The 26,243-nt window shown below is 39.2% G+C and overlaps 1 protein-coding gene across 1 annotated transcript in view; it reads left to right on the plus strand.

Annotated features, from left to right (window-relative positions):
- Positions 1 to 26,243, plus strand: part of LOC120608203 (uncharacterized) — a 132,644-nt gene that overhangs the window by 13,696 nt on the left and 92,705 nt on the right. Inside the window, exons 8-15 of the mRNA XM_039869987.1 lie at positions 786 to 938; positions 2,653 to 2,754; positions 4,325 to 4,486; positions 13,362 to 13,474; positions 13,857 to 13,992; positions 14,260 to 14,463; positions 23,548 to 23,740; positions 25,827 to 25,954. Of these exons, the coding sequence (XP_039725921.1) occupies positions 786 to 938; positions 2,653 to 2,754; positions 4,325 to 4,486; positions 13,362 to 13,474; positions 13,857 to 13,992; positions 14,260 to 14,463; positions 23,548 to 23,740; positions 25,827 to 25,954 (1,191 nt within the window). The remainder of the gene's footprint in view (positions 1 to 785; positions 939 to 2,652; positions 2,755 to 4,324; positions 4,487 to 13,361; positions 13,475 to 13,856; positions 13,993 to 14,259; positions 14,464 to 23,547; positions 23,741 to 25,826; positions 25,955 to 26,243) is intronic.

Here is a 26,243-nt window from a genome sequence, read left to right on the forward strand (position 1 = left end):
GTGTGTGTGTGAGAGAGAGAGAGAGAGAGAGAATGTACATAACGTAGTATTTCAACTGTTTCTAAGTGTACAGCTCAGTGGCATCAAGCACATTCACATTTTTGTACAACCATCACCATGTGGTAGGCTCTTGAGAGTCATAGTCCATGCCCTCAAGAAGCTTATCATGTAGTGAGAAAATCAGGACGTGGTGTGGCCATGATGCAATAAGGCACTACCACAGGCTCAGTAGGCCTGGGCCCACCCTGGAGAAGGGAAGAAGAAGTATTCTGCATTTTGACAGTCAGAAGTTATGTCACAGAAAGCGCTGGTAGCCTCAGTCTGAAAGTGAGTTGTGAAGGGATTGGCTGAGGTACCTTAAGAATTTTAACAGGTCATAGTATCTGGGCCCTTTTCTCTAGCATCATCCTGGTCAGGCTTCTGGGAGCAGGTTTATATAACCTTAGATTTTTCTAGTTTACCAGGTGACCGGGAAAAGTGCATGTATTTCCAAAGGTGAACAATTTACTTCCCATTTAGGGCATGGCTCAAAATACATATAAATATAACACATGATTTCCAATCTTTGGAACAAGTAACAGACACAGTTACAGTAATGAGTTGACTGAAAACGTGTGCCTCACAAGTACATCTATTTAAGGTCGTGTTGCTGTCACAGAGTCATGTTTTATGAATTAGTTTGACGCCAAGACTGTTTCCAATGTGATCAGTAGCTGTTTTTGAAATGACCTACAATCTGAGACTTTTCTCCTGGTCTCTGCTTTTCTCTTCTTAATCCTGTTTAGGTTTCCCAAAAATTCCAAAGCATCTTCATGGAGCAACAGAGAATGCAAACATTTCCAGACTATGATACTGGGAAAGCTAAAGTAGAGAATTTTGGCTTGGCAGGACCTGGTGTGGCCTTGAAAAAGAGAGCCAACTGGATTCCCTTTATAAAGGTGAGAAGACCTGTGCCTACGGCGACTCTCAGTGATGTCAGCAGTGTCACAAAGTATCCTCCGAGCAGCCAGGCAACCTGGCAGCACCAAGTCTGTCAGGTCCCTGTTGTCCCCTCTCTTCATTCCCTCGTCTTACTGTCCCCTAAGACAAAGGGTAAGTGCCTTCCTATCCGCAGGAAAGGAAGCTCAGAGAACATGGCCTCGTGTGTCATCTGCGGAAGACCTCCACCCTCTTGTATCCTCTCTATTGGGTCAGAACTCCTTCTTGTTGTTAGTGATCTTGGCTGCTTGCCAAAAACAAAGAATAACTGCTCGAAGGTAAAACTGAGTTGTGTAAATCCAACTTTTTGGTCAAAAACTATTTATTGGACACATACTGTGTGTCAGGTGTGGCCCTTGGTGCCAGAGGTGCACAATTCACAAACAATAAACACGTAAGCAGATTAAATGAGATTATTTTAGTAGTGGTAAGTGTAGTTGCTTCTCATTATCTGGGGGTAGTTATATTCTACAAAGTTACCATGAATCTTGAATTAGCAAATACCAAATGATTGCTCACAAGAAAAATACAGGGTGAGGTTCGTCAACTAATCAATACATAACCTTGTTTTATGTGGGTTTCTGTTTAAAGACACTATTTAATATGTGCTGTTGATTCATTAACATTGAACTTGTGGCCAACGGCACTATAACTCACTCCTGAATGAAGCTTATCAAAACATGTCTTTCTTCTATAAGACACATCACAGCCTTCCTGTACTTAGGAGTGTGAGGCAGCACTTCAGCACTATGCTTGGGGGCCTTTTAAACTGTGAAATCACCAACAAAAAGCAGGAAAGTATAAAAATGGGGCACTAAGTAAACCACGAAAAGGACCCTTGTTTATGGTATAAGAACTGAAATAAGAAGGCAGAGTGTCACCTGGTTTGACCTCAGCGGGGAATGTGGAGTTGGGCGACTCAAATTTTTCACCATTCTGTGCATGTCCATGAATGACCAGGAAAGCTCTGCTGGTATTGATTTTAAGGTTACAAATAAATTTTAGTGAGTAGGCAAGTTTGCAAATACAAAATCCATGAGTACTGAGGTTCAACTGTTTTATGAAGGAAAGAAAAGTCTTACAGACGAAAGAAAGGAGAGAAATCATTACTCCTAATTCTGGGGCTTAAGCAAATAGGTGGTGGTGTAGGGGAAGCCAGACTTTCTGTTTTAGACTGTTACACTTGTATTCTAAGTGTCGAGGAGATAGTTGGATATAACAGGCTGGCGCTTAGCACTAGATATAAATTTAGAGAGTTATCAAATACTGATGTATTTATTTAGCCATGGAACTAAGTTTTGAAATATAGCTTGTTAATGTGAAAAGTGAAGTTTTACACGTGGAGTCACAAGTCTCTGTGGGCAAACTTCTCTTGTTCCACCATAAATCAAATGCAGGGCACAACATTGATGGATGTAGGGTCCTTCCTGCTTATGGGCCATGCTGTGTCATCCCAGATGAAGATACTGCACCAACAGGACCTGATGCTGCCATCTCCTTCCACAGATCTTTGAACCCCCACAGACCCTTTTCAACACTTCACATGCTCTAGCTAACTTTCTAGCGTGGAGGCCGGATGCCATTTTCGAAAGTCCTTGGATCTCTTTGCTTGCAACTTTTACTGAGAACCATTCTGATATGTTGTAACTTTGTGTGTGCATGTTTGTCCTCTAGATTAAGCCAAAATGTGATCCTTGGCAAAAGAAGCTTTTGACTAAACTAAAAGAACGAAGAAGAATAGATGTATTAATGCAACTCCAAGCAAAGTTTTTGAAGGTAAGAAAGTAACCATATTGCCGTGCAGATAGAATTCTTGCTAAAATCGCCCTCAGAAAGTTGAATTTCCTTTCTCTTCTAAAAAATGTTAGCCAGGAATTCACTTTGAAGGGTTTATTTGGAACTTTCTAATCTAATTGCCAAACTTTTATAATCCTGTTAGCTTTCAGTAGAGAGTAACAATTGTCAAGAGTTGGATTTCAGTCCAGTTTTAGCACTGTTTCTTTGTGATATTGGCCTCGTCACTTAACTTCCCTGAGTTTTAGTTTCCTCATCTGTGAAACAAAAATGTTAGACTAAATTATCTTATTTTTATTGTGGTAAAACACACATAGCATAAAATTTGTCATCTCAACCATTTTTAAGTGTATATAGTTCAGTAGTGTTCAGTATATTCACATTGTTATAAAACAGACCTCAGAACTTTTTCATCTTATAAAACTGAAACTCTACTTCTATTAAATATCAATTCCTGATTTCCTCCTGCCTATATCCCTTAGCAACCATCATTCTGCTTTCTGTTTCTAAATTTAATTACCCTTAGATATCTCATGTAAGTGGAATTACATAGTAAGATAGGGGTCCAGCTTCATTATTTGACATGTAGATATCCAGTTTTCCCAGAACCATTTTTTGAAGAGACTGTCTCTTCTGCAGTGAGTGGTCTTGGCATCCTTGTTTATGATTATTTTACCATATACTCAAGGGTTTATTTCTAGGCTCTCTATTCTATTCCACTGGTCTATATGTCTAATTTATGGTAGTACCATACCATTTTGACTATTGTAGCTTTGTAATATGTTTTGAAATCAGGAAGTGTGAGTTATCCAACTTTTTCTTCTTTTCAAAATTATTTTGGCTATTTGGGGTCCTTTGAGATTCCATATGAATTTTAGAATAAATTTCTCTACTTCTGCAAAAAATGCCATTAGGATTTTGATAGGGATCAGACTAAATTATCTTTGAGGTTCCTTGTGATATGAAAATAATTGAAATATAGTAATAAGTAGAAGTTAAGCTCCGGGACTATTATTCAACTCTTCACCTCTAGAAAAGAGAAGAAGCCTTTATTCAGCACCTGCTATATGTCAGGCATTCTCGCAGCCACCCTGAGAGACATCATTAGTAGCATTGTTAGATTGACTTCTCCTGTTCTGCGTGGAAAAGTCAGGATTCCAGCAAGGAGACAAGTCCGGGTCTGTATCCTTACTAAGCCCGCGCTTTCTTCACACTACCCAGCTCCTTCTACTCCATCTCCTGGGACAGAGTTTGTACCCAAAATTGATGGGTGTTTTTTTTTTTTTTTTTTTGCCTAGCAACACCTGTGGAGGCCCCACCTACTGTTGTGTTTGGGGGGCTGTCGAAGAATTTTAAATGAACTGTTGCATCTATTTGAATACTTAACAGTGTTGAATGGATGAACATACCTAAGGGGATCATAATTTAAATTTTATTTTTTAATTGATTAAGGTCCCATCTGAGACTTCTTTCTTATTCACATGTACATGACTAAATTCAAAGGCAATAACCTTTCTCCCAACCATTCCTTCTCTTCTCTGTTCTACTCAAGATTTGCAACCCTGAGCGGGTAATGCAAGTGCTCCAAGACCATGCTGCAAAGACAGTCACGCCGGCTCCATCTCATGCAACTTTTGTGGCTTCCCAGAGTTTGCATCAGTGCAACTATGTCCAAATCTGGGAAAATATTTATAGCAACATCAACCTCTACCAGGTACCACAGGAAGAAAGAACCAATATGCCTTTCTATTCAACTCACCACCTTAGAAATTTACTTTGGTATTTTTTTAGAGACCTTTTCCCCCAAAAGCTCTATTACCTAACCACATTTATTTTCAATATAAAAAAAGATTAATTGCTAATTTGAAAGAGGGATGTAAAGAGGTATACTATAAGATGTTGTTGCTGCCAGGACATACACTCAACCAATAAATACCAGTGCAAAGCTATACATCATAGTGCTAAACACCAAATAAGCCGGACAGTTGTTAAATATTGTGAGTGTTTACATAGAAAATGGTCCCCATGGGGTTAGTTCTATTGATAAAAAAAACCTCTTGAACAAGGAAGAAATTGAGCTGGGCTTGAAGGAAGCGTAGGGCTTAGAGCGGTGGTAGTGGAGAGGAAAGTAGGGAGCACATTCTAAAAGGGAAGCATGAACAACAGTGCAGAGGAGAATCTGCACATGGAGTGTCAAGTCCAGTTTGGTTGAATGGAAGACTCGTGTGGAAAAGTAGTAAAGAGAAGTTTTCTTAAGGCAGAGGAGGCAGCAGGTTGTGAATGCCCATAAATTCCAGACTAAGGAATTTGTGCCTTATCCTGTAAGACAGTGTATTTTTTAGGAAGATAATGGCAGCAGGGTGTTAGTTGGATTGAAAGAGGGAGAAATTGGAAGCAGGGAAGCAAGTTAGGTAGCTGCTACCTAGGCATGAAATTTGGCAATGAAAAGAAGTTTCTACACAAAGCTAGTGGATATTTGTCTTTACAATGGTACCATAACGTTTTGGAAGTTATAATCTGCTATTACAGAGAAGCATTTTGTTTCATTTGCTTATTTAAGATGGACAGACTCAATGTGTTTGTTTATAGTCCGAGAGGAAGGAGCAGTGGAGAAGAAGAGATGAACGATACAAAAGGGTAAATTTGAGAAACAGATGATCCTGGGGAAAGGGGAGGAGATGGGGTGAAAAAATAGGTTGAAGAATAATTTTGAAAAGGGGATAACGGTATCACTTCCCTTGAGGTGAAACAGACACACAGAATTTTCAGGTGCAAAACGATAAGACGCAAGAGCTTGTAGATGGCCTGGCCGTCTCAGAGAGAGAGAAGAGGAGGAGAATGTCTGCATTAGTGAGGCCGAAGGTGAGCATGGCATGTGAAGAGATATCACTGTGGGGAAGGCCCCCGCAAAAGACAAGAATATAAGGATGGCCATGAAGTAAGAGGGCATGGATGTGCAGCAAGCCCATTCTATGTAATAATTCTATTACTTTTGATGCAGAACAGGGCAAATTTCCCAGAGCGGGGGGAGACCAAGCCTTGCACTGAGAGAAGAAGAGGGTCCTTTGGCAAAGAGTGTGGAAAGAACTCAACACACACGCTAAAGTCAGAGTCAAAGGAAAGTTTATTAGAAAAGGGATAACACTCCACAGAGTATGGTCTCTTCTCAGAGGCAGAGAGTGAGAGGGACTAAGCAAGACGAGGACAGTGAGAGAGACAGACTAAAGAGTACGAAGAGAAAGACAGTGAGAGGAACAGTGAGAGGGACCCCCGAGTGCTCTGGGGAATTCAGTTTATATATCATTCTTTAGTTCCTGTGAGTTATAGTTTAAAAGACTTTGTTAACCCATTTCCTTTGATATGGGCATACAGTGAGGAAGGGGAAGAAGAGTATTTAGCATGAAAAGGTAAGAATATGTAGAGTGAAAGGCCTGCTGGCAGCTCTCAGCCTTTAATCCATAGGTTCCCCATGGTTTTAGCCATAGGGATTTTAGCCATATTTTGAGTAGGGCAGCTACTTAAAGACTCTTGTTTTTCCTGTTTCCCCTTCACAGGTGTGGGGAATGGGTTGTTAGCAATCCCAGCAGAAATCATCCTTTGTTCTGCAGGTGTCCTCCTGGCCTGGCTGCAGGGCTGATCAGCATATTGCAGTCTCTGAATGTGGCTTGATTAACATATTTAATTCTCTTGCCTCCTCCCTACGTTACTTTCACCTTTAAAGATAATTGTAGAATAACTAAAACTTATACATAAAGTCGAAGGTGTGGGGAAGTTTAGTAGAATGCTGGAGAGATAAACACTGGAATGATCCATCGTCCCAGGCTATACATGAGGAAAGAGAAACCTGAAAAGGGTTTAATGAGTTACAGATTGACTGGAAGCAAACACACATGCACAGATACGCGTGCGCGCATGCACGCGCGCACACACACACTACACACACCACAACTTCTGTAACTTTTCAATCTGTTTAGATGAGAATCTAGAGAATCTAATGAAAAAAGAGTTGGCCACATATATCAGGAACAGATGCAACATATCATAGTATAGGTCTCCCTGGCCCCTGAATCTCCCAACACAGCATGCAACTACCAGTGACAGTCTCTCCTTAGCTAGCATTCTGCCAGAGTTGAGAAAATAGCCAGATTTTTCCTTTCCCATTGCCATTTTACACTAACGTATATGTCGCCATTCAGGAAGACCTTATAATAACAAGGAAACATTTAAAAACGTCTGGCTCTGGTGCTTCTTGACCCAGACTTAGGGAAAAGAAGGTTGAGAGTAGGGGATAAGGGAGGGCAGCAAAGGCAGAGTCAGCCCAGGTGTCTCTGAGCAAGACCTCTCTTCCTAGGATCCTGGACAGTCTATCTCTTGATGCTGATGTAATCTCCCTTTACCTGTGAAGCTCTGGTATTAACATCTGAGGGCCATCACCACAAATCTGTTTTCTTCCTTGGCTGAGAGAATAGGGGAAATTAAACTTTTGAGAGCTAGATGGGGGTGAAAGGTGGTGAATATGAGTGAGGGAGAGGTAGGAGGCAAGGGAAGATGGAATCAGAGATGAAGAGTTCCATGTTTAAAATCATGGAGAAATGATGAGGTCCAGAGTATAGCAGGGCCAGCAGGAGATAGGCTTGTAGCAATGCCAAGGGGTACTTAGGGGACAAAGGAGGTTACCTCTGTGGGACCACTGTGGCAGTGAAAAGCAGAAGATGCATAGTGAGAACAGGAGATGATAGCTCAGGTAAGTATTGAGAGGAAGAAAGCACTAAGAGCAAAAGTGTGAGAAGCCCAGCCTCACAGTAGAGAACAAACTCTTCTTGTTCCATTACTGCTTCCCTCCATCTACCCAGGAGGTGGAAAGTCAGGGTACTGATAAAATGCAGCCTGTGCTTTCACCAAAGTCTGTTTTGATTACAGTTGTCCAAATGTTAAAAAGGGAAAAGAAAAAAGAAAAAGAAAGAAGGAAAGAAAAAGGAAGAAAACCACTTCCTCTGGGTATTTACTGACTTGTAAATGTTGTTCTTGGAATTGACCAAAGGGAGAAAAATGTGAGCACTGTACTTTCAAGTTGATTCATGGTAAATAGACCCTAAGAGACTTAGAATACCTGTAGATTCTAGAGGTGGAGCATGAGGTTAGACAAATAACACACGCACACACACAAAATACCCTGTATATCAGGGTCATGCAAGTATTCCAGTTTCCCATTCATTCAGTGCTTATTACATAATTCTTTCTTTGTGCCAGGTATTGTACTGGGCTCAGGAAGTGAAACAAATAGTAAATAAGTGAACAAAGAAGTAAATCTCATCTCTAACTTGTGGGTGCTATGAAGAAAACCACAAGAGTGGAAGACAATGGGGTAGAGAAGAGCACCCATTGATAGAGAAATTGGGCAAGATCTTTCAAAGTCAGGAGCATCTGGACTGAAATTTGATGAATGAGGAGTCAGCCATGCAAAAGGGCTAGAGAAGAGCTTTCCAAGCAGAGAACAGAAAATAGCACAGGGTATAAGAAAGGAAATTATGATGCAATAACCAATAATTTTCCACTTTCCTTCATATTTTCCTGTGGGTGTTATTTTGTGATCTCCTCAAGTATTTCTTCTGCTTTGGTCAAGAGTCACTTTATTCAGTATCAGAGCACCAATGGTAGCATGTGGCCATTCTGAATGTTGAATACTAATCAGATGATATTAGGATTAAGTAAAAGATGGCAGCTGGGAGGAGTCAAAGGAATGTGGGTATGATTTTTAAAGCTCTTTCACTATTTTGCAAGCACATGGCAGTCAAGTATGAATTTTACCATCTGTATACTAGTGAGCATCCTGATTCTGAAGTTGGCAAGTGACAAACAATACCCCGTGAAAAATAGCTTTCTTCAGGGTCTTCTGCATGAAGGAAAAGCAAATCTCATGAGACCGTTCATTTTGGCAGTCCTATGTCCTATTTGAAAGAATAAAAGCACTAATGATAGTGCAACTTCTGAACAGTTTCTGAATAATCCTCAGTGAATACTGTTCATAACTAACCTTTCTTTAGGGAGTTTATTTTTGAAATAAATGATTTATTTCAGAATAGTTTTAGATTTACAGAAAAGTGGCAAAGATAATACGAAGAGTTCCCAGGTATCCCTTACCTAGTTTATATTACTAACATACTTATTACTAAGTATGGTACAACTGTCACAGCTAAGAAACCAACATCAGTACATTACTGTTAACTAAACTAAAATTTATTTGAAAGTCACTGTTTTTTCCATTAATATCCTCTTTGTGCTCTAGGGTCCTCTCCGGGGTACCACGTTGCTTTTAATCACCATGTTTCCCCAATTTCCCCAGGTTCTGAGCCAGTTTCTCAGTCTTTCCTTGTTTATCATGACCTTGACAGCTTTAGGTGTACTGGCCAGGCCGCCTGCAGAACATTCCCTAATTTGAGTTTGTCTGATGTTTTCTTCAGGATTATACTGAGGTTATAGGTTTGGAGGAAAAATATAGGTTTGGAGGAAAAATACCCCAGAGGTGAAGTGCCCTTCTTGTCACATCATATTAGGGGCAAATGCTACCAACATGAACTATCGCAGGGGATGTTAATCTTGACACGTGGTTGCCAGACTTCTCCACTGTAAAGTTAGCAATTTTCTCTAGAAGTGTTAAAAAAAATTAATTTTAAAATACAGAAGTAATAAGCAAATGTCAAATAAACATCTCCTTGTAAAAAAAATGGAAACATCACTGAAAAGTTAATGTTTAACTTTAACTAATGGGAACTCTAATGTTGGTCCTCATTCTGCTTCATGAGAGGCAAACGCTGTTGTTATTCCTTCAAGACTTTTCAATGCATTTATATCATACATATGTCCCCATAAAATACATTTATATAGTATGATTTTGTGTTTTAGTTTTCTATATAAACAATCTGTCATATCCTATGGATATCTTTTTGCAACTTGCTTTTTTTCACCCACAATACGTCTTAGAAATCTGTCTCTGCTGCTCTCTTTAATGGCTGTATTATGTTTTATTCTATACTTCGGCTCACACAGCCAGACCCCAGTGGATATTTGTTGCCATTCTCCTGATATTAGAAACCATAACTACTGAACTTTCTTGTGCATGCCTTCTTGTACATATGTGTGTTTGTTTAGAGCAGATATTTAGAAGTGGATTTTCTGTGTCATAGAATGTGCACATTCAAAAATTTTCACAGATCCAATCAAAGTAGTATACCATTTCCTCTCCCCCCTATGACCAACAACTTATGAGAAAACCTGTTTTCCCATATCCATTTTAACATTGAATATGTTTGTCTAAACACTGATAGTGTATGTAATGTTGCTATAACAGTTCGAATTGGTCATTACTTGCCATTAACATCAAAGGCCAGCCATTCTTCTTTCTACAGTTCTAATTCCAGATTCACTTAAAGATCTGGGTTTGGATGATAAAGAAGAAATACTGTATTTTTGTATAATTGTTGAATGATGATAATTTGTAATTAGAGATAATTCTGGTCGAAAGGAACTGCATTTTTAAAATTTTTTTTTTTAAAAAAACTTTAAAATAATTTAACCGTAGTTCTAACCAGAAGCCCTGCATGGGTCCTTCCAAACCTGTAATTCAAGTTTCTTGTGTCCAATGTCATTCCCCAAGAAACACCTATTTATTAAAATGTCTATGAACAAATATTAAATACTGCTATTGACCATTGTATTTCTACAGATATGGTTTAAATTGGTCACTTTTATTTAACTTTATGGAGCAGTGAAGTGGCAAAAAATAACTACATCCTTTGGCTCTTCTTTTGCTTTTCCTTACTGGCCACACGAAGGAGAGAAGACAGGAAGAGCTGTTTTCACCCATCTGTGTTATACTCCCCTGTGTATCCACTGAGAAGGCCATGTAATGAGTACCTGGTGTGCTCTCGCAAAAGTGATGCTGTATGTAGTAGCTCCAATGTGCAAGAAGTTCAGGGAAACATAAAACACCTTTCCTGGTCTCCCTCAACAAATTTAATAGAATGTGTTTAAAAACAATCATTTTCTGATGACATAGTGCCATGTATTTATCACAGAAAAATTGGGAAATATAGAAAAGTTTAAGAAAGAAAATTAAAACCACCCAGATTTTTACCACTTAAATATAATAACAGTATTGCTAACATTCAGTATATATCCTTCCAGTCTTTTTATTCTGTGGATAGACACAGTAAGCCATAGAGACTTTCAGGGGTGGGAAATAAATAATAGACTTACTTTTCTTCTAGTTATTTTCCCCACCCTACCTCCCACTCCAGTGCCTTTGCCAATTTCCCAGAAGAAAATGAGATTTAAAATTGGTGGAAATCTCAGAACTGTCAAAATACATAAACTCAGCCATGCTGGCAAAGACCCAGCCACAAGGCAGAATAAATGTCAAAGGATTTACCCTTTCAGGAAAGGATGACCACAGATGGTGCTGACATCCTGGTTTCTAGTCAGCCCTGTTGCTTATCTGCAGTGTAGTCCGTTTCTTAGGGCAGTGCCTAAGCAGTTTCCTTCTGTGGGCTGTGGTTGGTTCTCTTTTCCTGGAGGGTGCTGGGCTCTCTCCCTTTACTCACCCTAATTTGCTGCCCCCTCTTCCTCGCTTCCTGGTGATCTACTGATTCAGCTGTACTTTTGTGGTTTGTTCGGTCATTCCTTCTAGTGTCTTTCACTGTAACTTGGCGTCCTTTTCTGTTCCTTCCTATGTAATTCTGAGTAATTTTAGAAACAGCTGAAAAAGTCACAGTGCCATCGGAGAAAGGCTGTGGCTCTGAGCTGGCCCCCTGAATTGTAATGCAAGAGACCCGTCGGCCTGGGAGGCAAAAGGCTTCCTTAGAGCCCCTCTCACCCGAAATCTGGGCCAAATAGAAACTATCAAAATTTAACTCTCTTCATGGAGTATACGCTTTCTCACAGATTTAAAAAACAAAAACAAAAAACAGAGATTCTTTTTATTTTGGGATAATGATCTTGTATTTCTGTATTAAGAAACTGAAGTGCACTACGTCACCTCCTAGAGTCTTTTTTTTGCATTCCCAGGGTTGGGGGACATTTACACAGACATACACTGATGGACACACTTACCCAGGACAGACAGGAGCTAACCCTACCCATGGGCAGAATGGGAAGCCACTAAATGATGCCTGATGCTCTCTCTCACCTGTTCTTCCTAATGTCCCTGTCCAAAATTTTCTTCCCCAGTGCCTGTCATAAAGACTAGTAGTCTATCTTTGGAGTCTTGAGGACTGTCTTAGTTAAGGTTAGGTTTGGCTGTTGGTCATAGTTAAATACAAAATAACAGAGAATTAAAGGAGATAGACAGTTCTCTCTGTCTTCCTGGAGTCCTCAGAGACCCACGCCCCTTCTGTCCTGGAGCAACACATGTACGGCTCTGGGCTGAGATGCAGCTTCATTTGTCACATTCATGTTCCAAGCAGCAAAATGGAAAATGAGGGTAAGGAAGCTGCCACTTCAGGGAAATTCTCAGAAGCCACCACATGGCATTTCACTTTCATTTCATCAGTCAGAACTTAGACACATAGCTACACCTAGCTGCAAGAGAGGTCTGGAAATATCATCTTTATCTGGGTGGTGTTGTGCCAAGATAAATATTCAATTATTGTGGGAAAAGAGGAAAATGAAGAACAACCAGTAGTTTCTGTGATTATTGGGACTCTAAGAACCAGCTGTTAGAATATTAGTAACCCAAAGAGGAAAGTTCCCTTCTCAGCCATTGCCACTCAGCGTTCTTATGGGGACTGGCACCACTATGAAAGAGCACATCTTACGGGAATGGGGGCATGCCCAGGGACAGGCGGAGAGAACAGCTAAGAAAGGAGCTGCCCAGAGGGTCAGGGGCAGGACCGTACATCACTATCGATTTCTTCCCAGTTTTCTCTAGGACCCTGGGTACATGACCTCATCCTTCTCAACATCAGGAAAGGTGACTGTGGAAATAAGCAAAAAACCGTGAATTCTGGTAGATCCTACAGGGCTGACTGACTACTGCAGTCCATGGCCAGGAGAGAGCTAGAGTGTACTGAGCACCTATGAAGTGCCATTCACTAAGCTTTATATACATCCTATCATTTATTTCTCACAGCAACTTATCTTACAAATGTGAAAACAGGATAGAGACTTTAAGTGCTTAAGTCGTATAGCTAAAAAGAAGAAAAAAGTTTAATCCACTGATCTCTCTCAGCCTGGAACAAGACCAGATTAGAGATTCAAAATTCCATACAAATGTGTGTATCAATTCTTTATAATCATGAAAGTTTATATGGATCATGGGAAAGGGTGTGGGGGGAGGTGCTGCTAGGGACCAGCTGATATTTAAAAGCTGTGAATAGCCTCGTAAAACAAAGACTAAGTAATAGTAAAAAGTGACCCCTAATTTGTTTTATAAATAGATTTTTATGTCGTTGAAATGGATCGAGATACTCTTCTACTTGTTCATCTAAATATGACTTGGATCATGAGATTTAATTTTGTGATGACTCAATTGTGATTTTGCTAATAACGCTGCAAATGTTTACGTAATTCAACTAATGCTGTGTTTTTGATAGAATGAAAATATGAAGGATGATGACCTTTCCATGGAACGAAGTGAAAGTGACCTAGCACAAATAAGTCTCAGCCAATGTGCCGAGGAGCCCATCAAGCAGAAAAAAGAGACAGGGTAAAATTAAATGATTTTATTGGTGACTCACGGAAATGGGTTAAACAGTGGGGAAAACTGAGTGACTGATTAATATGGAGGTTACATGTTAACCCAAAAGTATTTGAAGCTGAAATAAAAACAAGACTTTGGTAAAGCACATTAGACAACTAAATTAATGTTTCGCTTTAGGACTGTGTTTTTATGAGAGTAATTACTAAGAGAGATTTCTTTTCATATTTACATAGAGAGAGCAATTATTTTATCTTCAGTATATTTTTAAAGAGTAGACACTATGAAACTCCCTTAAATTAAATAAAATGATTTCTATTTGGTGCATATTAATTTTCCAAACCACTTTGAAATGGAAAGCATTTATTCTATTTTTTTCTGCCTGCTAAAGGTACAGCTATGCAATGGCCCTACAGCTGCTGGGTTTGAATGATGGCACTGGGCCCAGTGACAGGGATCCTGTCCTTATAAGAGGGACCTACTTGTCCTTTCTGTATCTGCGCCACCTGCGAATCAGGGAGTTGCAGGTACGTGGATGGTTCAGCACGCTGGTTTCAGGCAACTGAACTGGTTGGTTGCCCAGACGGGGACTTTCCTACTATTTTAATAGCAACGTAACTTTACACTTTGTTCTTTTTTCTGATTTTTTTAATGAAATCAAGCCTTTCTGGGAGTGGCGTGTTTCTTTCTCAGCAGTAAAGTTGACCTGTCAACCTCCAGGGCTCCATTAAGTTTTACTCTAGGGCGGGACTAGCAAAGGGCAGGGTCCTGACCCTGTTTTATCTTTATTTCAGCGCATCTGCTTAGGAATTCTGAACTACTTTAGATCCATTGAACGAACGCTGACGATCAACACTTCAGGGCTTACCTCGGTTGCAGGGAGCCTGGTCCCTACCATAGAAGATAGTTCTGGGGTAAATATGGCAAAAGGAGGCTTGGGCACCTTGCAAGGCCTAGGAGCTCACCACTACATCCATGGGACACCTGCCGAGCACAAGGTGAGGTATTCTGCTACAGTTTCCTCTTCCTCGATTATCCTGTCTCCCAAGTCACCTTCTTCCAAGCACCTGGAATCGGTTAACATGATGGAATAACAGGTGGGAGTTTCTTAGAGAAGTGGCTTAAAAAAAACTGTGGTGAAAAGGGAAGTGGCTTTTTAACCACAACGAAATGCAGTGTCCACTTGAGAGCAGGATGCAGGCAGAGCACTGTAAAGCCTCCTTGGAGGCCACAGTAAGGAAGCCTTTCAGTTGCTGCTTTGTTGACATTCTAGTGAACAGAGCCTGAGGGGCCCTTTCTGTTATCCCCACGTGGAAATCACATGTCCTTCCAGAGAAGCGCTTTTAAGACCCTCCTTGACATTGCTAAGGGTAACTTTTTGCTTCTTTTCTGTTTCCTAAGCCCTAAATGGAAAAAAAAAAAAAAAAAAACAAAAAAAAAAAAACCAGGTTAAAAAACTAAGGTGCTTTTAATACTTCTTGAGTGTATTGTTATATAGTCTACAAAGTTCATATTAAATCCCTTTCTTTGGGAGTAAAATTGAAAATGCCTACATTTTCTTGGAATATCGTAGACACTCTTGCGATATTTTCATCTCAATCTCAAGAAAGTTTATGCCTGAAGGTAGAATTTAATATGAATTTTTTCTTCTTAAAAGATACCAGGTTGACAAACATGAAAAATTAAATCTATTTAACTACTAAACAAGTCACATTCCAAGCATGCATAATCCCTGATTGAGGCTTGTAGTCTGTAATAAGAGTGTCGAACCTTACTATCCACTGTCATTAATATAGAGTCTGGAGTAGCTCTGTCCAATAGAAATATAACATAAGCCACATGTAGAATTTAAAATTTTCTAGTAGTCTCATTTTAAAAAATGTAAAGAAACATGATAAATTAGTTAATAAATAAAATTAATTTTAGTAATATAATCTATTTAACCCACTGTGTCCAAAATATTATCATTTTAACATGTAATCAACATAAAGAAATTATTGATGAGATAATATACATTTTTTTGTGCTAAGTCTTCAAAATCTGTTACGTACCTTATATGTACAGCACATCTCAACTCAAACAAGCCACATTTCAAGTACTCAATAGCCATATGTGGTTAGAGGCTATTGCGTTGAACGGTTCAGCTCTAGATATTGAAAAACATTTTATTTTTCCTATCCAGTCACCTAGAGTCCAACCTTCACTCAGTAGCCAGGAGACTTCTCTTTTTGGTCTCCTTCTCTAACGAGTACCTCCCTCCTATCCCCTCACCATACACAGGCTTCCTCTTTACTCCCTTGATTCTAACTTGTAGTTAGTCAAGTACAGTTAATATGCTCCTCAGTGGAGCTAGAGAGGAGGGTTAAGACACTTTAGAAACAAATATACCTGTAAAACAAACACATCTTTCTCTTGCTAATATTGAGCCCACCTCATATCACAGCGGTGGTGTGTTCTTTGCTAATAGATTAAAAAAGATCTCTTTTACCCATGAGCCCTCTCCCAGTTTGTTTGTCAGAGATGGGGATAGAGGTAAGAAATGAAGGAGAAGAGGGAAGACAAATCCTATCCTGCCTCGATGGTTGTAGGAGGAGCTTCTTATGGGTAATGCAATATTTTTTTTGTATACTCTCATAAATGATAGAAATAACAGCACCCTTGAAGCTGCCAGTAGCTACTACTTTAGCATGAAAAACTCAAGGAAGTGGCCTTCTTTCAGGGTCTTTAATAGGACCATGTCATTTAGGGGCACTCCATGTGTGTGGCCTTGTCAGCTTTTAAACTAGAATGTCCAGACCTAACTATGTGATCCTCTCTGTGTAAGGGATGGAAGGCACAGATGCTAATTCGTTGGGTTGATCTCACTAGGCCCAGGGCCAAGGCTACTGGGAGCAAAATTGTTGGGCTTACCAACCCTGGGAGCTGACATCAGAGAAAGCCCTAGATGGAGACCCCTTCCCTGGGCCAGGAGTGTTTGATTCCATGAGGATAGTCTTGGGCTAGTACTAACAAGTGTTCACTAGATGACAATACCAAGAAAGAAAAGTACCTATGACCAAACCATCATGAACATTTCGCCACTTTATGAGTCTAATTTAGGCACGTGGCAGCTCTTCCTAGTTGTTTGACTTTGAGCGTGTCTCTTCAGGCACAGAGGCCTGACATTCCATGGCATGTTCAGGATTTGCCTGGACTCGACATACTAGGAGCAGCGGTAATGAGCTATGGCCAGTGGACTATGAGCAGAAGTAACATGTGTTACTTTTAGTCCAAAGCATTTAAGAACTGGTTTATGACCCTCCAGCTCTCTTTCCCTGCTGTGGCCAGTGGAAGGCATGTATCAAGCCACAAAATAGAAACATCCTGGGTACCTAGGTCACTGCTGGAAGATAGCTGCCTAGAAAGCAACTAGTCTACAGTGAGCTATGCATGACTAAGAAATTAATTTTAACAGTAGGCCACTGAGTTTTGGGGTTGTTTTTCACAGAATAACCTAGCCTTTGTGGACTAGTAAAGATGGTGATAGGTGCTACAGAAAAAAACTGGGGAAGAAAGGGGGCTAGACAGTGGTGGAAGTTAATGATGGGATGTTGCAGCTGTTAAGTAGTGTGATCAGGGAAGGCCTATTTGAGTAAAGTACTATTTGAGTAAGACTAGAAGGAAATTAGGAAGCAAACCATGTGACTGTCTGAGAGAATAGCACCAGGTAGCGGGGAGGGCCAAAGCAAAGGCCTTGAAGTAGAACTGTGTCTAGCGCTGTTGCAGAAACAACAAGGAGTTCAGAGCAGCTAGAGTGAATGAGAGGAAAATTGGCAGGAAATGGGGTTAGAGAGATTGGAGGGGTGGAAAATCGGTTATGCAGGGCCTTGTGGAAATTGTGAGGACTTTGACTTTAACTTTGAGTGAGAAGGGGAGTTCCTGGTAAGTTTTGAGCAGAAGAGTGATGTGATTTGACTTACATTTTAACACTCGTGCATTGTATTGGGAATAGACTGAAGGTACTCTACGGCTGATGCAACTAGTTCGGAGGAAAATCTTGAGATGCTTACTAGATGGTCAGTGGCAAAAGGAAGTACAGTAAGTCCTCATTTAACGTCATCAATAGGTTCTGCAACTTTAAGCAAAACAAAGTATAATAAAACCAATTTACCACAGGCTAATTGATATAGACAAGAGTTAAGTTCCTATGGCATCTCATCAACGTCATAACGAAACAACGTTGAACGAAACTACATCATTTGAGGACCTGCTATAGATAGTCAGATATATATCTTTCATGTACTAGGTATTTAATAAATGTTTTTTGGACAAAAGAAAGGCTCTGTCCATAACCAAATGATCATGAAATCACAAAAAGACAATGTACATAGAAGTGCTCTGCCAAGTATATCATGTTGTTCAAATGAAGAACAGTTAGTTACAATAGTAATATTATATTCTGCAGGTGAAGCAGAGAATAGAAGATTTTAAAAACTTTCTTTTTAAAATATTTGAAAGATTGTAGCCAATAGACTGAGTCATTAATTTAACAAATTTTGATGAAATTCTTAGACAAGACTATTGTTATCTGAAATTAATGCAATGATTTAGAAAGAGGTTAAGCTTGTCAGAGAAATATTGTCTACATTGCCAAAACCTAAAATTCATATTAATAAGTGATGACAGAAACCAATAGGGTGAAAAAAAATGAATGATGGGCCACTAATTTCCCTATAGTTAATGTACCCAAATAGTTATTTGGGTGTCAGTTATATTACAGATTTAAAAATGTATGAATCATCCCAAAGATCAGATTACTTCTTACCCAAACAGGTAATTATTGTTTTCCCCTTCCTGCCACTCCTTTAAGCATAATATTGAAGAATCGATTATCCAGACCACAAAAACATTAGAGGGAAAGTCTTTCATATGGCTGTGGAAGAAATTAAAATTAAAAATAAATATTATAATGACTGAGTCAAAACCCAATATAAAGTAATTTGGCCATGTGGTCTTCAAAGCTCATCTCCATTGGACAAAAGCATATATTTCAAAGACAGGAACTGAAGGAGGAAAGGAAAAGGAATATGTGTGTCTATATAAAGGGTTTGAACAAAGAGGTGGGGGTGAGGATAGTGGGAAAAAAGACCATTTAAATAGATTATGGCATTACAGTCAGCATCTTGACACTACTATTGATTTCCATCAGCTTCAGAACAAAATATAGTAGCCATTTCCTTAAAGTCTTATAAAATTTCCCAGTATAAGAACTTGGGAAAAGTCTTTTCTGGTAAAGTCGATAAAACATGCCATATTAAGCTGTCCCTTTTCTCATTTTGCATAACAATTGATAGGAGCTAAATGCCAACAGAAGCCAACATACTAGTCTATAAGTCTAAGCAAGCCGTTTAGTTTTCGTATGTGACATGTCATTTCTCAGCATATTTTCTGTTTTTTTACCAGTGCCTATCATTTTATAAGAAACAATACTTTCATTTTGGAACTCCTAGCCAAAGGAAGCTCCTAATTAAAAAAAGAAAAAAAAAATGTGTTATACCTAAAGAATAGCAAAAAGCAAAGTAAACCAAAAACAACAACTTGCTTAACTATGAAATATTTTTTCAGTGGAATATTATGAACAATAGCTATTATTCAGAAATGCTCATGCTTCTCAGAAAACTTCTAAGTTTCCATTTGAATAATTAAGAACCTATAATTGAATGGGTAATGCGTTAAAGAAGAGTCTCTTCAGGAAAATAAAGTATGTCATCATCTGGTGTACTTATAACAGTGCATTAAACCTAATTATATTAGCATGGAACTGAAAAGACCCAGAGAGTGCCCCTCATCCATCTTTCTGATACTGATGATTAACCATCCAAGCAGTTGATAGTCTGCCCCATTTGTGAAGGTTCCTGTAGTTATGCAATAGCCAATGCAACATACACAAACCAGTTGACAGGTCTATTGAGAAATAGGATATAACCATTTAAATTTTATAGATCAATAGATTCTATCCAACAACTGATTACTTAACTTAGCAAAAATGTTATATTATAAAAAGGAATAGATGGGGGATAAAATATTGGGAGATGCTGGTTCCATAATTTAAAATATTAGAAGCAACCCAAGAGTCCATTGAGGGATGGACAATTATCACACACAGACACAGTAGAATATTATTCAAACTTAAGAAGAAAGGAAAATAGATAAACCTTGAGGACATAATGCTAAGTGACATAAATCAGTCACAAAAGGACAAATACTGTATGCTTCCACTTATATGTGGAATATAGAGTAGTCAGATTCATTGAGACAATAAGTAGAATGGTGGTAACAGGAGTTGGGGGAAGTGGAAATGGGGAGTTACTGCTTAAAGGGTAACAGAGCTTCACTTTTGCAAGATGAAAAGAGTTCTGGAGATGGAAGGTGGTGATGGTTGCATAACGATGTAAATATATTTAATGCCACTAAACTGTACACCTAGAAGTGGCTCAGGTGGTAAATATTATGTATATTTTACCATTTAAAAATATATATAATATAAAAACCTAGGCCAATATTTCTAACCTTTTTTTTTCATTATTTCTCCTCCTACAAGAATTCTTTTTAGACATTTTTTCCCCTGATGGTCCTTCTCCAAAGAAATGTTAATATAAGAGATAAGTCATATATCTGTATAATATGTGTGTCTGTGCTTTATACATTAAAAAAGTAAGATTTTTTTGCCCCCCCCAAATATTACTTTTCGCCCTCATTGAGAATGCATGTATTTGACTGTACTTACACAAATGAGAATCTATGAGGGAAAACCCAGTATTTCTGACTGGTATATATTAAAAGTACAGGTAGGGATCATAAAATAATAGATTAAAAGAAATCTATATGCATAAAATATCAAAAACCATTTATTCATCTATTCTTTCATTTAAATATTTTCTAAGCACCTATTAGGTGTTAGGACCTGTGTAAAACACTGAAGATGCAATGATGAGCAAAAATAGACATGTTCCTTATCCTCAAAGTGCTTATAGTTCAGTGGGTGAGACAAATATTAGTCGATAATCACACAAATAAATGTAAAACAGCAACCTCAGTAAGTACCTGAAAAGAGAGATAACTTGGTGTTGCAGGGAGGACAAGGGGAGTTGCCTGTGAAAGCGATGAAGTTGGAAGATATAGAGGTTTTAACTAGGCAAATGGGGTCGGACATCTTTCCATGGAGAGAGAATAGTCTGTGCAAAGGACCTGTGGCCCAAGGGAGCATAGACCCATAAGAAACCAAAAGAAGACATGAGTGTCTGTGACCCAGTGATCCAGATGGAAAGCAATACAAAATGAAACTAGCCTAAAGTTTCTCAACTTTGTTACTATTGACATTTTGAGTTTAATAATTCTTTGTTATAGGAGGCTGTCCTGTGCATTCTAGGATATAGCAGCATTCCTGGTCTCTACTCCCTAAATGCCAGCAGCATCTCTCCCCAAGTGTGACAAACAAAAATATCTCCAGACATGGCCAATTATCCTCTGGGGAACAAAATCACCTTTGGTTGAGAACCACTGGAGGTAGCCAGAGGCCAGACTGTGTAGGCCCTGTGAAGGAGTTTTGCTTTATTTTGTGAGCAATGGGATGTCAATGCAGTTTTGATTGTCCTTCCTCCTCTCCTCCACTACTAAAGGAGAGGAGGAAGGACAATCAAAACTGCATTTCTGCAAAGATCCTCAGCTGGCAGTGAATAAAATGCAGGAAAAGGGAGGGAAAGCCAGAGGGAATGTGGATAGAACAAATAAGAGGCTAAACCAGTTTAGAAATTCCTAGACAAGTCCTAGTGAAAGATAATAACAGCTTGGGCCAGGGTGATGTGTGGTATGACTAAGAGAAGCGGACGGATTTGAGAGATAGAAAATAAAATCAACAGAACTTCGCACTGAATTGGACATGTAGGGTGAGGCAGAAAGAGACATCAGGAATGATTCATGCTAGAGGAAGTGGACGAGTAATGGAACTGCTTACTAAAGTGAGGAAGCTGGAGATGGCCTAGGTTTGTGGGAGAAGGCCACACAATTTGATCATGTTAAATTTGAGAGGCCTTTAAGATGCCTAGAACAGACATCAAATAGGCAATTAGATGTGTGGGTCTAGGGCTCTAGGAAGTCTGGATTGGAGATGTAAATTGAGGAGCAAATGGCCTAAAGAAGTTTATCTCAGTTGTGAAAATCCTATCTCCTAAGGAAGGAATATAGGAGGAAAAGATGAGGTCCTAGGATTGGGGCTTTAGCATGGCCACCATTTAATGACCTGACAGAGAAAAATATACCCTGAGCATCGGAGAAGGAATGGTGGGAAAGCTGGCCAGAGCAAGAAAAATGTGGAGTCCTGGAAGGCCAGGGAAAAGAGTGAGTCAAGAAGCGAGGAGTGCTAAACTGTGTCAGATGTTCCTGAGAGAGTGTGTAAGATGATTAAAGAAAGTTTGCCGGATGCGGAGACAAGGTCACTGTCAGTCATGGTAAGAGGGGTTTGGGTGCCTTAATGAAGACAAGCACCAGATGGAAATGGGTGAAGAGTAGGAGGTGAGGGAATGGAGACAGTGAGTACAGATAACGTCTCAGGAGGTTGGACTATGAGGAGGAAAGACATAAGGTGGAACGTGGGGAAGGGCATGAGGACATTTTAAAGTGAGAGGGATGTTTCAGTGTCAATTGGTAAATATCTAGTTGAGAGGACTTGGATATCCAGGAAGGGGAAGGGATGCTTCAGAGGTGGAAGGAGTAGGATCCAAAGCACAGGGAGGGAACGGCCTTAGAGAAGGAGAGCAGAATTGTGCCCTACAGTGCAGGAGGAAGCAGGAGAGGAGGGGAATGAATGCAGTGAGTTCGTGTGTGGGAGTGGAGAAGTGGATGTGGCTTCTGCTGAGACCGAGGAAGGCTGGGCAAGGAGATGGGGAGTGAATTCAGAGGCTTGAGAAGAGTAGAGAAGTTTGAAATTATGAGAGTTATTATCAGAATAATGATTTTCAGAAAGCAACAGGTTCTCAGTCATCTAAGAAAAATAAAATTATGATTGGAATACCCAGATTACTTATAGGATTAGTTTCCTAGGGCTGCCATAACAATGTAGTACAAAGTGGGTGACTCACAACAACTGGGAGAGAAATTTATTCTTTTATAGTTCTGGAGGCTACAAGTCCAAACTCAAGGTATCAGCAGGGCCATGCTCTCTCTCTCTGAAGTCTCCACGGGAATATCCTTCCTTGCCTCTTCTAGTTTCTGGTGGTCGCCAGCAATCTTTGGTATTCCTTGACATTCCATGGCTTATAGGTGCATCGCCACAATCTCTGCCTCTGTCTTCATGTGGCCTTCTCCCCTATGTACCTGTCTCCAAATTTTCCTCCTTTTATAAGAACACCAGTCATTGGATTAGGATGCGTCCTAATCCAGTATGATCTCATCGTAACTTGTGTACATCTGAAAAGACTACTTCCAAATAAAGTCACACTCACAGGTTTCAGGTGGACATGCATTTGGAAGGACACTATTCAACTCGGTATGTTACTAAAATATGAGATTATGTTAATTCATTTTAGAAGTATTTAGAAGGGTAAAACAAAAATATCTTTAGCAGCTAACGTTTATAGATCTCAAATGCATCATATACACAGTGCCACATACTCCCTACAGCAACTATTGTGGCGTCTTCACTGTCCCTATGTTAACAGATGATGAAACAGAGCCTAAGAGTAGCTGAGTGACTTGCCCACGGTGAGGTCCGGGCAGAGCCAGCACCTGAGCACAGGCATTCAGACTTCAGAGACAACATTTAACACCCAGTTGGCTCTATTGCCTGCGTTTTTCCAGGCAATCCCAAGTCAATCAGAAAAGACTTGATATCTATCTAGTTACCTATCTCAGAAAGAAACTTTCCCTGCCAGCATTCTTTGCCAATATCTTTTTCTCTGTATACAGCCCTGCAAACATTCAGCATGTCCACAGCTCCATGCTGACAGCACACTGTGTAGGAGCAGAATGCTCGTTTGGTTCATTGGACTGGCAAAATACAGCTCTCCCTTTTCTGGTAACTTCCAGGGTTGGCTTTCTTCCCCCAGGTCCACAGCATCCAATTCATGGAGTTTTCGGAAGTAGAGAACCAGGATGACTACTACAGCACAGGAGCTGGCTACATCTACACCCAGGACGAACAAGGGGTGCATGTCATGTATGACAAAGCCTTGAGTGATCTGAAGGAGCTAGAGACAGAACTTCTGCTTGTGGCCAGCCATTACATTGAGAAAGAAAAAGGTCAGAAGTCAGATTTTTTTATTAAAAGAATTTTTTTTAATTACAGTTGACATTCAATATTATATTAGTTTCAGGTGTGCAGCGTAGTGGCTAGACATTATATAACTTACAAAGTGATCCCCCAATAAGTGTAGTAACCCACTTGGCACCACACACAGTTATTACAATATTATTGACTACATTCCCTACACTGTACTTTACATCTCCATGATTATTTTGTAACTGCCAATTTGTACTTCTTAATCCCTTCACCTTTTTAACCCAGCTCCCCAACTCCCAGAGGTCAGATTTTTAAAAATCAACCAGCCAAACAAGCAAAAAACACTAAAGGCTCAATTTAACACTTTCCACCTCAAAATATAAATGTATACCCAATAGTATCTGAAAATTCAATAAGCACATACATCTCCAGAACACATACCCACCCACCTTAGAGAAGATACAGTTCTGTTTCCAGCCCAAGGGCCCCTTTTGTTGGAGACTGTGACTATTCTCTCGGGACTTGGTTATAATTCTTAATGTTGTTTAAACCCTACTTGTTGCCTGGTGTCATTTTTGCATCACCCACTGGGTACAGAGAATGTCATGCAGTGCCCTGAGAGAAGCAAAGCAAGCAAGTGAAATTAATGATTTTTTTCCTAAGCGACAAAATAAGTGATTGACCTTAGAAAACTGCAATTAGAAGCAGAGACATCCCTTGGTTTCTAGCAGAAAACCACCAGGGTGCAAGAAGATCTGGCTAGGAAAATGCCAGACAAGCAGCAGAAGGAGAAATCATTATTCAGGGTAATCAATAACCCATAATCTGTATTCTCTCTTCCTTCTGGCACCACTCAAATTTATCCAATTTTAGAAATAGGTGAGGTAAGACTATTATTGCTCTTGAAATAATATGACTGCATTAGCCTTATATTTGGAAAGAACTTAGAGTTTCTGGATACATTGTAATACCTAAAGGGAAATTTAGCAAGGGTATGTGTTATTTCGTAATATATGACTGTAATTAAGGATAATTCATGTTCGTATTGTTATAAAATGCTGCTCAAAGAATGTTCGACAATTAACCTTTCAGATCCCAGATGGAATTAATTTAATATACGGTTGAACTCTTTGTCTTATTTTTGCCACAGACCATTTGGGATCTGAATTGTGGGACACAGTGATGGCATCCAACATTCTGGGGCATTTAATTTCAGCTTTTATCTTTTATCTTTACTGGTTTCCTACATACTAATGCATCATTTTTGTTCTTATTAATTTGTAATACAATGCAGCTATTTCTAGCTGCTAAGAATTTAATTTGATTGAAACACTTAGGAGTTATTTAGCCACATGAGGATCTTTGGACTGAGCTAATAAGTATATAGTCACTCACCATGAAATGATGTCCCAGCTGCTGCTAGAGAAATTCCTGATCAAAGTCTTTCTCTTATTCAGTGCCCATCGTATACTTGATAATTACTGAATTCAAACTTCAGCACCTGAAAGGTTCTTACTTTTTAATGTTTTCATTTTGAGATAGACCACTTAAAATTTAAAGCACTAATAATGCTGATAGTAAAATCTGACATTAATATAATGGAAAAATATTTTAGCTGAATAATGACAATGACTACCTTTATTGATATATGTTAGTGATTAACACAATTAAAGACTATCTTAGCAACTTCTCTGAAAGATTTTGACTTGGCTAGCATCAAGTGAAGTAGCAGGTTATACTGGATTTGTTTTTAAACCACCAGGGACCTGTTTTTAGAGGAGAAATGTTTATTTTGCCTTTAAATTTTAGGTTTGAGGACATTTTAGTAAAGATTTATGTTAACTGAATTTGGTTATAATTCTAAAATTAGTCTTTAAAACTACAATTAAAAAGTAAAAACAAAAACCCCATTGACTTAGATGTCAACAAGTGTGAACTTAGGGCCTGGTCCTTGCTGATGGCTCTTTAACTGATTCTTAGAAATCCCAGTTACCATTCAGTGTTTTCATTCCTGAGATGGAGCTGACAGTCCGAGAGTGCATTTCTAATAGGAATAGCTGTGTGGAGAGGCCTGACTCTGGTCATTCTCATCCACTTCTCTTCCAGGTCACAAAGAGAACAATGAGTCAAATGCTGGCCATGAATGGGGATGGGCTCATGCAGGAGTGGACAGATTTGCTGTGCTGTATGATGTGTGGACTTGGGAAGCAGTTCTCCTAGAAAACAAGCGCCAGGTATTTTTGCCTAGAAAACAAAACTTCTGTTAAACTTTCTCATAAAAAAGATTTTTTTTTTTTTTTAAATTCAGTGGGTTTTTTAGGGCAGCTCCCAATAAAGTGAATTTTTATTTTATTTAAATAATCTCAGCTAGTTACAAGGATATGAGTAATAAGTTTTATTTTCTTTACTGTGGTTCTCTGTTACAAAATATAAAATGCGAAGGATACTATTTTATCTTACAGGCATAATTTGTTAGAGGGCTATATAATTTAAATCCTTTTATAATATATATGCTTTTAGTGA

Source organism: Pteropus medius, unplaced genomic scaffold (assembly GCF_902729225.1).
Source record: "Pteropus medius unplaced genomic scaffold, Ma_sr-lr_union100, whole genome shotgun sequence".
NCBI lineage: Eukaryota > Metazoa > Chordata > Mammalia > Chiroptera > Pteropodidae > Pteropus > Pteropus medius.